We start from the raw sequence: 12,638 nt of genomic DNA, 5'->3' as shown, positions 1-12,638 counted from the left end.
CGGAAAGCTCGATTGACCTATTGAACACAATAAGGGTGCACATACGGCGCGGGAGTCACCGTGCTCAAAACGCCTGCCGATCTTGTCTCAGACCCAGTCGTACTCGCAGCGCGTGCATAGGTCGGGACTCGCTGCCTGGCGCACCACCCGTCGTAATAGTGACAGTGGTGGGATCAACAGTCACCCTGTCCGGATCAGAGCTTTTAATTGGTTCCCTCGTCCACGACCCGGCACCTTGGTCGCCCATATACATATCAACGACATTACCATGCTCGTCCAAGATAATACGCACTTCTGCGCGTGGGTCGCCATCCTCGTAGATGATGTTTTATGTCCGTCCGTTAATAGGCTTGCCATCCAGATCGACAAAGAGGAGATTGTCATAGTCAAGGTCGAGAATGGCATCCTTTTTGCCATTTCCAAGTGATCTAAGGTCGGCGTGGCAGACGCCGGCAGGGTCGCTATCATCCTCATACAATATGTCGTTTCCGACAAAGTCTCTTTGGAAGACTGATGGTTGAGAGTCAAAAGGTCGGTATTGAGCGCTGGCTATCGGGGCTGGATTGACTTCCCAGGACTGTCGAGGCCATCCATACGCATTACCGTACATACTTATCATCATATTCCTGTCAGCGATACATTGACTAAGTAGTGAAGTTGGGGGAGGGAAACATACGGGCCATCGTCAAGAACGCGGAAGCCATGATCAACAGGCGTGGAGGTGCTGATAACTCCACCTTGGTCGGTGTAAGTGTATATAGCCCAGAAAAGCGAGTTTGCCGTTTGATCATCGAAGCCATAAGCATCTATGAAGTGCTTTGCATTGCCAGAACCACGACCAGCGGGTAGCGGCCCGAGCTCCCTGTTCAAGGTCAGATATGATTGCATCATGACGGTAGGTTGGGTGCTACATACCAGGTTACAGGTGGCCCATCGTCAGCAATCTTGCACTTGCTAGAGCGGTAGGTCGAGCAAGGTCTCCATTGCGCCCTCTTCCAAGCCGAGTAATCACCGCCCTGTCTTTGATTCGCAGGACCATTGACTAGACGACAAATCTGCGGAGCGTTCTTTCTAGATTCCTTTAGGTCGCCCATAGGAAACTCATCAACCTGACATCGCCATTGGGTTTCTCCAGCTGGTTTTTGCTGTGCTGCACTTAGGTATGCCGCTATACGCTGCTTTTTCTAATGCAGTTGGTTACGATCAGTACCGCGGCCAATCCCCGGCTGGACATGATAAACAGTCTGTCCGTTGAGCAACTTGTCGATCCCCCACCTTTGGTTATCACAAACCTCATCCCAACCTATGCTATAGCGGCACGTATATGTAACCTCACAATCGCAGCTAGTTGACGTGTCACCGCCGTTAAAGTCGAGAATCGACCACTGGCCATACGCAGTTCGGCCCGTGACTGTTGTTGGGACGCCAACATTGGGTGTAGACATGGATCCGCCGAAAAGCCACCCAACTATGTTGTAAATAATTGAAAAGCCGATGATAGCAGCGGTAGCGATACCGGCAGCGGCCGCAGTAAGGCACAGTGCCCCCTCCGAAATAAGGGATAGCCCGAAAGTCAACACTGCTCCCAAGGCGGACGGGATAACGTCAGCGATGTAAAGAGCGGCCAACTCAGCGAATATCAAGGGAATACCACGTTTGTCAATGGCATGGCCACCTGTATAGAGACTCAGACTATGAGCAGAACCGCCTCGCTTGCTGAGCACAGTCGTCGACGTCCCATAGAGCAAGAGGTTGCCTGAATTGGTGATCGAGGAAGGGACGAATCTAGTGCAGCAATATGCTTGATATCCACCCGTGCAGGTCAGGTCTTGAAGCTGCCCTCCATCGTTGAGTTGATACGAGTTTGTACTACGGGCGACGATTGTGGCGTCGGGGTCGGAGCATGCTGGCGAGCAAGGCATTCCCACTCCTCTGAAACCCTCCCATTGACAGGTGCCCATCGAAGTTCCTGGGGCGCAGCATAGTGTCTGGACCTCGTCCGTATCACAAACGGGATTCTGCTGATAGCCAGCAATTTGACCGCGGGCGGCAGTTGCGTCGAAATACCCAGATGTACAAGTCCCTCCACAGAGTGACCAGTAGCAACTAGAGGCAACAGCGTTCTGTAATGAAGCATTGGCCATCTGTTCTTTGTATAAAGCGGCCGCTGCCTCTGAAACCCCGTTCGCTGTACCGATGCCCATCAAGTCGTTCATACTATCGCCAGCTGTGTTGTTCTGGTCGATTGACCACTAAGAAAAGCCTTGATTGGATGTTCTTTTTTCTTTTTCTTTTTTCTTTCACGAAAGGGAATGGGAAAAGGTGGTAATAGTAGTCTCTTACAATCATGATATCCCCAAGGCACAGGTTATTAGCAAAGGATATCTTCTGCTGCATTGTCACACCGTCGTCAAAGCTCACCCACTGGTTCGAATCAAAGGTGAGCCAACGGACTCCTGCAGTGGCATCATAGGATTCAGTTCCTGTTCCGGCCGCCAGAAGACGTTTAATCTCGGCGTTTGAAAGCGTTCCGGATGATTTCGTACACTCCCCTACATTACCTCCGGTAGTGAACTGGCATACGCCATTGGGAGTGGTGCAGGACGAATCAGCAAGCGTAAAGGAGCGTCCATACCACCCCAGTCCAAGCACAACCTTAGATGAATCAACTCCTGCCCTCCACAGCAGGGACAAGCCGTCGTTGATTTCAGTGAGGTTGGTGTGCGGGCGGATATAAGGCCCCGTGAACTTGTTGCTCGAGTCCCAGACGCCATGGATGTCGTAGCTCATGAAGTTGAACCAGTCGACGCTAGCCTCCATGTTAACAACATCAAAATGCTGAAGGTACCAGTATGAAGATGGAAGTGTAGTACTGATTCCCAATCCGCTACCGAATGAAGCCCTCAATTCAGCAAGGAAAATTGGGAAGTTGGCGAAATCGGCTGCAACACCGCCTCGATCGTTGGCAGCAGGGTATTCCCAGTCAATATCGACGCCATCAAAGCCGTATGTCTGCATGAAATTGCGTAGGGAAGTGATAAAGGTTTGACGATTGGCTGAGGAGCTGACCATGTTGTGTGTCCGGTGTATTGGTTGCATCATTGAAAGACCAGCCGCCAATTGACAGCCACGCTTGCAGTCCTGGTTGCTTTGCCTTGAGCGCCGTGAAACGTGAATAAAGGGCGCCCGCATTCGAGTCCATAGGCGTGATCTAAAAGGTAGATGGGTCGAAGAATGAAAAGGCAAAATTGATGTGCGTCAGACCAGTTAGCTCGAGGTCTTCAGGTGTAAACACATCACATGGTCGCTCCGTCGCCCAGCTCTCATAGTAGCCGATGCGCCGCGCAGATGTAGAGCTGCCACCACTAGAGCAAGAAGGAGTCGGTGCATCTCCACAACCACCATACCCTTCCTAACAACCAGTGCCACAGAAGTCATCAGTACTACCGCCTAGGAGGTAGAAGAAGCGTCAGCATCTACTCTCAAGAATAGGCTATATCCAAAAAAACGTGAAACTTACAGAATCCATATTATGAACAACATACGTTCAGTGGGCATGTTGCGTTATCCGTGTTGGCGTATTCTCCACACGGAGCTTTGGCGTCACAGTTGGAAATGCAGACGTCGGCTCCGCAACTCGAGGGCGCGTAGGAACAAACACCAGTGTTTGAACAGCATGCCCCATTGGTACAAGGTACTCCAGGTGCGCAAGTACCCACTGGAAGGTCTCTTTTACTCAGAGAGCCAGAGCCAGAGTCAAGGTGGTCAAGTCTTAGTCCCGGATGCTGAGACAATTGCCGAATCAGGCCTCATTCTCGAACTTGGGTTTGTTCTTTGAATAGGCCTCGTAAAGAGGCGGCAAGGCTGAAGAGGAGTTCTTTAGCAACTAGGGTGCTGGAGTGAACTTCGGCAATGGTGTCGAGTGGCCGCGTCGCCCATCGTGGTGCTGATGACCTTGGGCAATCCCGCAACTTGCGAGAGCAAGAAGCGCTGGCAGAAGAATCTGCATTGAAGCTACTGCCAAAGCTCAATGCTGAAATGGTATCAGTGAGGGACTAGTGAACAAAAGCCACTATGGGCTTTGTCGTTAAAGACTTTGAAACAGTGGGACAGCAACCTCAGCCTCTGGAAAGACAGGAGTAAAATTTCTTTTAACCCAAATACGAGGTGGGATGACGGCAAAGAAAAGGCTAGGAGCTAGTCGCATGCCAGCGCCCTTCATCTTCCATCGATGGTGGATGCATGTCCGCCACGCGCCATCCTGGTCCTCGAACTACCACCAAATTGCCCAAACGAGCTAGTTCCCCGAAAGGCCCTGTAGAGGCTTGCGCTAAGGGCTGAAGTCAAATGGTCCCCGGTAATTAGGTACAATCCGCGGAGGTCCGGACCGGTGTGAGTATAGTCATATTCTCGTACTCGATCGTTCCTGACGGCCCCGGGGGCGGAAATAGAGGGGCTTGTAGAAAGCGGACTCATACCGACGGAACATTTTGAAGGGGTAGCCGTACTCAGAGCAGCGCTAGGCCAAATAAGGTCATTGGGCATCACTTCTGGCTCGTTCGGCCTGTTCATGATAGGATGACTCGTGTAAGTACGGGAGAACATCGGTCTCGCTTCAACCAAAACCATCCATGACTGACTGACTACCTTGGAAGCATCTGCGAAGGTTATCTTAAATCTGACAACGCTTAGCTGAAACATGCTATGCAACCTTTACATGTGCAAATGTGACATTGGACCCTTGTTGAACCCTTGCTGGACCCTTATTGGACCCTTGGGAAAATTCTTTACCCAACTGCTCGCTTCACAATGCCTATAATAAATAATACATGGAACCTAGGTGTTTGCAGGATATAATTGTGTTTTGGTTTATACACTTAGCCCTCTTTTCTCCTTTATGGTGGATTCAATTCCCAATGTATATATATATGTGTCGGTACACCTGTATCAAGTGTGGAATAGCTATTCGATAGGCTAACGCCCACTTCTGACACCTATCGCAGGTAACGCTTTACGCCCCTATGATATCTATGTGTCCTTTGAAGTGGTTGTAAAGTCTGGGTTTCATTCTTAGTTTGCTATCTATCATAAAGTAACAATTTGATCACATGACTGCTTTGTTCCATATTCCAACAATATGTATTGCATAATTTGATGCCGAAGTAACCAATTGCACAAATCGAATCTCACATGTAATATAATATGGCGTGTTGAGTTGTCAACAGAGCACGCATTATTTTCAACCGTGGGCCCAGTCATGTTTACTAGGTACATCTGACCTCCTGACTCGGATTATCGAGTTCCATGAAATGCATATCAGAGTTGATAGATTGCGGGGTGGGCCAAAAAGAGCAACAAAAAATTTTATCGAGGTCGTGCCCGGGATCGAACCGGGATCGCCAGAAGACAGAATAGTAGATCAGAATCTGGAATGATAGCCATTACACTACACAACCTGAGGTGCTTGAGGGCTCGAAAATATTAGTCACTTTATTTGCAGGGAAATGCTACTTCCGACGTCAAGGTTGAGTTATTGTTGAAACCTGAGATTATTGAGACTAAAAATTACTGCCCTTGCGAAAAGTTTTCAAATTATGATCTCAACTTCAAGTATATAGAATATTCCTAAGTTTTTTGTTAAGTACCATGAGACAACTGAAATATAACCCCATAGCTCAATGTAGCAATTCGAATTGATTTTTTCTAGCATTAGTGAGCAGTCGATGAAGTTCCCACGGGCGGTCACTGATTGACTAATTATTTCGAGGAAATAAAAAAAAAAAAACGTGCGCAGGAAAAAAGGTCGTGCCCGGGATCGAACCGGGATCGCCAGAAGGCAGGAAAATAGATCAGAATCTGGAATGATAGCCATTACACTACACAACCTGTTTTGATGACAGAATTCAAAAACATAATTATATATACTTAGATAAAGAAATCTGACATTCAGTACCTAAGTGGCTCGGCAACCCCATGCAGTGATTCCTAGGCCACGAATTGTTTCCGTTGACGGTTTCTCTAAGATATTAGACTATTTGATAATTAAATCACTAACTTTAGCAATTAATTCGGATATGTGAATATTTTTAGCTTCGAACAGAGTCATCGGATTCAAGTATCAATATTTTCTACGCTCCTTCACCACCTCAGGTTGTGTAGTGTAATGGCTATCATTCCAGATTCTGATCTATTATTCTGTCTTCTGGCGATCCCGGTTCGATCCCGGGCACGACCTTTTTTATATTATTTTTCAGTCATTTGGAAATCGTGGACCCATTTTCATTTTTGTGTAAACAGCGGGTGAATTGCCTTTTGCGGTTAGTTTAGCCTTTTCAAGTTTGGCAATATGTTATGTAATCATAATCCCTTGAAAACTGCCCTGCACCTAGGCCTTACTTAACTACGTTGGAATGTTCTATGACTTGGTTAGTTTTAAATTCTTTTATATCTAGAATTTTAAGTAATAGGTACTTTAGAATCGGCATATGCCTTATTTTAACATGACATCTGGTCCTCTAACATAGTCATGGCGACTCTAGAGAACTGTCTCTAGTTAATGCAAATATTACCATATTTTTTTGTCTATTTAGGTAGTTTCTGCCCAGATACCGATCTAGATACATCTACCCTGAGTAAGTGTAGGTAGATCATGGTAGATGGAAAAAGTCTACCCATATGGTAGTTTCAGGTGTAGATAACACCTAGGTAGTAATAGTCTCATGAATATAACTAGACTAGTCGGAATCTTTTCTTTGCGATGACTTCCTCTAGAGTTGTAGTTCTTAAATGACTTACAGGAGCACCTGTGAATTGCAAGCTATCTTTCAGGGTTAGAAGTAATTTTATAGTGAAACCTGGAAATATGACACAACCTGTCAAGCTGGGAGGTTGAGTAGTGAAAGATGATGCATTATCTCTATGGGACTATCCCACTATCTAGCCTGGGTTAGCTGAAAATCATGTAAAACACCTAGTATGGACATCATCTCTATAGTAAACTTGGAACCTTGGAAAGTGTAAAAAACCCCGGCAATTCCAAGGTCTATTCGGAATTTTCATGTCCGTTCCATCACCGTTTTCATCACAAGAATTACAGTACAAAACCTCCAGGATTTGGAAGTAGCTTCCTAGCTATGGATTACTCAATCGAAGAACGTCATACATGAATGGCTACGGACTTCCAAGGTCCTCGCTCACAGCGTCCCTTCTTTCACACAAATTCCTCCAGGGCTGTGATTAATTGACCTACCTAGGTAGTTCATGAATTATAGCTCCGGGAATGTATTCGTATTGCAAATCTCCCGAGGTACTTAATTAAACACCTAAGCATGGCCCACGATTCCAGGGTTTAAATATATGAATTTGAGTGCTCTTGAGGCCAGGCGCTAGATGAAAAGTATTAAAAAGGCGAAATTAAGTATGGGTCCATAGATCTCCATCTTGCCAGATATAGATTCCAAGGTTCCAAGGTTCCAAGGTTGGAAATGTATCTACAGCTGGGCACCAGCCCTGGAGAGCTGTAGGTGTTGTAAAAATCCCACCTACCTACTTAGCTAGGCTACTATCTAGGCCGACTTGAACAGTTACTCACTAGTACACCCCTGGGCGGATTTCCGAGTTGAATATTTACTTAATGTCGTGATTGTGATAGGTTGTTACTTTATATATACCTGTTGTGACACTCAAATGGGTAGAAGGTTGAGAGTAATATTCTGGGGTATAATTGTTGCGACAGCCGAGAAACAAGGCCATCAACAGACGGAAAGTATTTCGGCCGAAAAAGCTTCTGCCAAGACAGTGACTCTGGAACTAGATTAGTATATCACGGCATCCTTGAACGATACGCATTCATCGCAAACGACACCCTTGAGCGATGCGCATTCGCGACAGTAATGTCCCGTCTTCACCGTCTCTTCTGTCTCGAACGAATGTTGACATTCGTCCAGGGCAGAGGGGCACCCATATACTATAAGTAGCTAGTTCTTTCATCAATGAAAAAGCAGACTTCACAACAACCACAATATTCAGTACTGTAGAGACCACTACACTTGGTGGTTTGTCTACGGTGTTGAGTAGTGGTTTGTTGAAGCTCACCAACTCCTTTCTACTGCAGTAAACTCCAATTCCCTTTTACTGCAGTAAGAACTCGAGCACCGTTCTCAGTTATCGGCGACTAGCTAGCTACGCTCGCTAAGCAAGCGACAATAATGGTAAAAATTGGCCACTCTTCATCAACCAACGGTTGTGTAGTGTAATGGCTATCATTCCAGATTCTGATCTATTATTCTGTCTTCTGGCGATCCCGGTTCGATCCCGGGCACGACCTCTTTTTGCTTTTTGCTTTTTTTCCTTTTAAAAACTTTCATTGGTTATAAACTAGTAACGCGGGAAAGCCTACGGCAGAAAACCCACCAACAAATTTTTATTTGACCGATCCCGGGAAGGAATTGGCGGGAAATGTGGCGGAAGCCCTAAATGGACTGATTACTATTTTGACATTAGCCAGACTGTACTGTACTTCCTCAGCTGAACTTGAAACCAAACTCCCATTCCAGTCCTAGAGGTTTCAGTTGAAAATACAAGGTTTTGTTGATGTTGTATAGCATTGATTTTGGTTCTTTCTCTCATTTATGACAGTATACTTAGCGATCGAACCCTGAAAAGTACAGAAAACTAAGATATATGCTCTACAGTCCGAGACGGACATGTGCCAGCTCTTATGAAAGGGTCGGAGGATTAGAACTAATACCTATTTTATAACCTTTCCAGAGTGATCCCATTCTGCTCGATAAGCCTAGAAGCGGATAAGCTTTTGTTTATACTTATGGCTGTTTATATCGTAATTTAGTAAGACTTATTCCTTCTGTAACTCTAAGAACTGTGTTACTTTGAAAATGCATACAAGGCCAAAATAGGGGTGCTTAAGTATGAGTTACTGGAATGTAATAGTAATGGATCAACAGAAGTTAATCGCTACCTCTGGCCCCATCATAGAGAGTATAGCTACCCAGGTGCACAATGTCAGCTGCATATCCATGCTTCTAAAGTTAAATATATGACTCAGAGGAAAATAGTAATGGAAGCTCTTAAGAGAATCATGTACCACTTCCAATGTTCCAAGAGTAATTCATGAGGTTAATTAGGATTAGGGCTCACCCGTGCCCTACCAGGATGTTACTCAAAAGCCTGATATTATGCATTCTGGCTATCTCTACGTGAGCCTCTTCCTTCAATACAGAAAGATTTATCTAGATAGGACAGACCGATCAGCAAGAGACACAGCTCATGGACTCATTTAGCGAATATATTGAACTCGGCACCTTCATCTCTCGTCGACCCCATTTTTCGAAAATATTTTCATCAAGCGCTCGATCAGCTATCTTTGACTTATCTTTACTTTCATTTAATATTCAAGATCAAAAGTGATAAGTCCTAACTACAAAACATTGATTCAGTGGTTTGAGAAACCATTCGAATACAACCGTGGTAGCTAGAGATGATATATCACACGCCTCTAGTAGCTCGAAGCTGGTCAAAACATATATGGTCCCAGATATTGACGATCTAAAAGACGATTTTACAGTTGCTTCAGAGTGTTCGAAGAGGAATCAACTGGCAGAGATGTTTAACGAAATATACTAGGCGTATCACCTTTCATAGTCGTTTGCAAAAAAAGTTCGGACTTGGTGGGCTTGATAAGGGAAATCCTGCGGTCAGCTTCGTCAACTGCGATAGTATAGGAAATGCAGCTGAATTTGTGATATCAATGAAAGCACTTGGTATGGCGATATTATATGAGTATACGCATTGAAAGAATTTGATGTCACCTTCTTTCGCGAGGGAACGAGCGAGTTTGTTAACGAACCTTGGGGATACCAGCAACTTGATATGAGAGAGTAACGGTTTAAAGCGAAGTTCAATGCTTATAAGGTCTTAGCCTAAATAATAGCATATATAGCTGATTTGCTCTAAAATTGTTGGCTAATTCCACGTATGGTGTGGAGCGGCACTTCCTGAACTCCGCGACTTGTCCATACTCAAGACTCTTGTTGACGTCTACCACCTCTCATAACATGGCGCGCTGTCCCAAGACCATCCCTTTTAATATTTATCTTCTTCCATCGCCAAGTCTCTCTCGATTTTCAACGTTGCTCTTACTCCCGCTGCCCATTTACCGCCTTTGGAAGCCAGAGATCTGTCGGCACGGTGAAGAACATTCACAAGGCCGTCGTTTTAAATATGATCGGATTAATGGTGCAGAGTTACTTGAAAAGTATGGTCTAGGGGGCTATCATCCTATTATGATAGAGATGTACTTCGCGGACGATACCGTATCGTTGATAAGCTGGGATTTGGAGGTTATTCGACCGTTTAGCTAGCCCTGGATACTTACATGCACCGTTATGTTGCTATTAAAATTTGTGTATCAGATTCAACTTCTCTAGAGACCGATATTCTCCGAACTCTTGCAAAACCAGGACATGATTCTATCCCCACTCCACTAGATCAATTTAAGCTGAATGGCCCCAATGGAACACACATATGCCACCCTATGACACCCGCACGATGCAATCTTCGAGATTTTTTCTTTAGTCATCTTTTTCCTCTCGAAGTTACGCGGGCGCTGTCAGGTTGCCTCACGCTAGCTATTGCATATATGCATTCCCAAGGTTATGTTCATGGAGGTAAGTGATTCTATAGTTGAGTTTATTGGTGGCCCGATTCGTTCTCTATAGCTAATATCCATAGCATCTTAATCAGATATCCATCTCCGCAATATTCTTGTTAAATTACCATCGAATCTTGATCATCTTTTGGTTGAGTAGCTATACGAAGAGTATAGCGAGCCTCAGACAGTCTCCATTACGCAACGTGATGGGAAACCGCTTCCACCAAATGTTCCAGCGAAGGCAGTGATACCACTTTATCTTGGGAAGGATGCAAATGAGTTCTTTTTGTCTAACGCACACATACTCCTGGGTGACTTTGGGGAGGCTTTTTCTCCATAACTGGAGTGTCGCCGTGGGAAAGACTGCCACACACCATTAGCAATGCGACCTCCGGAAGCCCAGCTCGAAACACGATCGCCTCTTTCATATTCAGCAGATATCTAAAACTTGGCCACAACAATATGGGAGATGCTTGGCATGAAGGCAATATTCAGTCCCGAATTTGCTTCTGCAGATGTGCACCAGTATCCTTACAACTGACACCACTCTAACACCACTCTGACACAAATTTATACATCTCCTATTTATCTAGACATAATCTTCTTCTCCTTCCTTTATTTTGACTATCATTTAGTATTATGGTATATAACTATTTCGTTATTGTAACCATTTATACCCTGTCACTATTTTGAGCCTGATACTATGGCACTAATGCTTTGGTAGTTAATTAGTTGTTGAAGTTGTCATGGTTTTGTTTTGTCTTAGTGGCATGATTGTAATATGGTAGTGGCAAAAGGACTATATTTCCCTTATTGGTATATATAGTTATTCTCAGGTGCTTAAGCCGCAACGAAGTCCCAATGTCAATTCAACCTTTTCACCAACATTGAATTCTTGATCAAGTCCAAGGATAAAATGCTGGATCTTCAACAACCTCAAGAGCCGCTGACTGATAGTCCAACCGAACCTCGGAAGTAAATAGATCATGAGTACTCGCCATGTAACCAAAAAGTGACAGCAATTCAAGTTTTACTCAGTGCAGAAATGAGAGAAGAATTACATCAATTGGCCCGGATGGTCTAGTGGTATGATTCACGCTTTGGGTTAATATCCTAACTGTGTGAGGTCCCGCGTTCGAATCGCGGTTCGGGCCTTTTTTTTCTTTTTTTTTCTTCTTCCCTGTTAATTCCTTAAAATGCAACGTTGTTTGGCATGAATGATTTTATTAAGAAAGGATATATTCACTCACCGGTGAAGTAGCTTTTGCTTGTTTATTGTTGGCGGTCGCAGGCAATTCGAGCCCTAATCATTTACTTACTTAGCCTTGAAGGACCTCCCCATGACTTTAAATACCTAGAAGATCCACAGGAACATGTAGACAAATAGGTAAATGATTTTTCAGCTTGACTTTACAGGTTGTTAGTTATTGTGGTATGTACGGTTCTTGAGCATATTGTCGATGTCAACTAACTAGTTGCCGATACTTTAGAGCAAGCATATGCCATAATCCAGCTGACAGTAAGACATATTCATTAAAAAGCCTGTTAAAATCAGAGAGGCGTAGGATAGGAGGACTACATCTACACAATTTATTGCCAAGAAAGCAGTTAACAAGGGTTATCCACTGGGTCAATGCTTCAAGTAGAACTCCCAGTAAAACTTCAATCAGAGCGGGGCATGCTGAGACCAAGGAGCCAAATTTGGTGTGTGAGTGTGCGTCGACGTGGGGCTTGAAAAGGTCAGAAAGAGCAAGACTTGTATATTAAAGAATCAGCTAGGGAGTAGTAAATAATCAAGAGCCGTATCGAAGCTCATATTATATTGCCTCAAACATTACCCAGTACGATATAAGGTTATCGCAATTATCATCAGTAGACAGTAAAACAGAGTTCTTGACCTCCAAACTAGAATTCCTTGAAAAGCCAACAAATGCTTCCACTGTTCTCTGCTTGAAATTTAGTTACCTAT

At 44.6% G+C, this 12,638-nt stretch overlaps 4 protein-coding genes across 4 annotated transcripts; 1 reads left to right on the top strand and 3 right to left on the bottom strand.

Moving 5' to 3' along the window:
• Positions 1-64: 64 nt before the first annotated feature.
• N7495_002069 (CAZyme family GH18) lies at positions 65-3,072 on the bottom strand (the record flags this gene model as incomplete). The annotated part of the gene is made up of 6 exons (XM_057204739.1): positions 65-313; positions 368-611; positions 677-862; positions 916-1,184; positions 1,293-2,252; positions 2,344-3,072. The coding sequence occupies 6 exons, from the start codon at positions 3,070-3,072 to the stop codon at positions 65-67; spliced, it is 2,637 nt and encodes an 878-aa protein (XP_057065346.1).
• Positions 3,073-3,211: 139 nt separating this feature from the next.
• Positions 3,212-3,558, bottom strand: N7495_002068 (Glycoside hydrolase superfamily; the record flags this gene model as incomplete). Its single annotated transcript, XM_057204738.1, has 2 exons — positions 3,212-3,408; positions 3,546-3,558. 2 exons carry the CDS (start codon positions 3,556-3,558, stop codon positions 3,212-3,214), a joined length of 210 nt encoding a protein of 69 aa, XP_057065345.1.
• N7495_002067 (uncharacterized protein) lies at positions 3,533-4,059 on the top strand (the record flags this gene model as incomplete). Its single annotated transcript, XM_057204737.1, has 2 exons — positions 3,533-3,825; positions 3,924-4,059. The coding sequence occupies 2 exons, from the start codon at positions 3,533-3,535 to the stop codon at positions 4,057-4,059; spliced, it is 429 nt and encodes a 142-aa protein (XP_057065344.1).
• Positions 4,060-4,218: 159 nt separating this feature from the next.
• On the bottom strand, positions 4,219-4,701 carry N7495_002066 (uncharacterized protein; the record flags this gene model as incomplete). Its single annotated transcript, XM_057204736.1, has 1 exon — positions 4,219-4,701. The coding sequence occupies one exon, from the start codon at positions 4,699-4,701 to the stop codon at positions 4,219-4,221; it is 483 nt and encodes a 160-aa protein (XP_057065343.1).
• Between the last annotated feature and the right edge of the window lie 7,937 nt (positions 4,702-12,638).

Source organism: Penicillium taxi, assembly GCF_028828555.1.
Source record: "Penicillium taxi strain IBT 34144 chromosome Unknown utg000002l_segment0_segment0, whole genome shotgun sequence".
Classification (NCBI taxonomy): Eukaryota; Fungi; Ascomycota; class Eurotiomycetes; order Eurotiales; family Aspergillaceae; genus Penicillium; species Penicillium taxi.
Note: the sequence above shows the minus strand (reverse complement) of the source record. Positions and strands in the feature narration are given on the sequence as shown.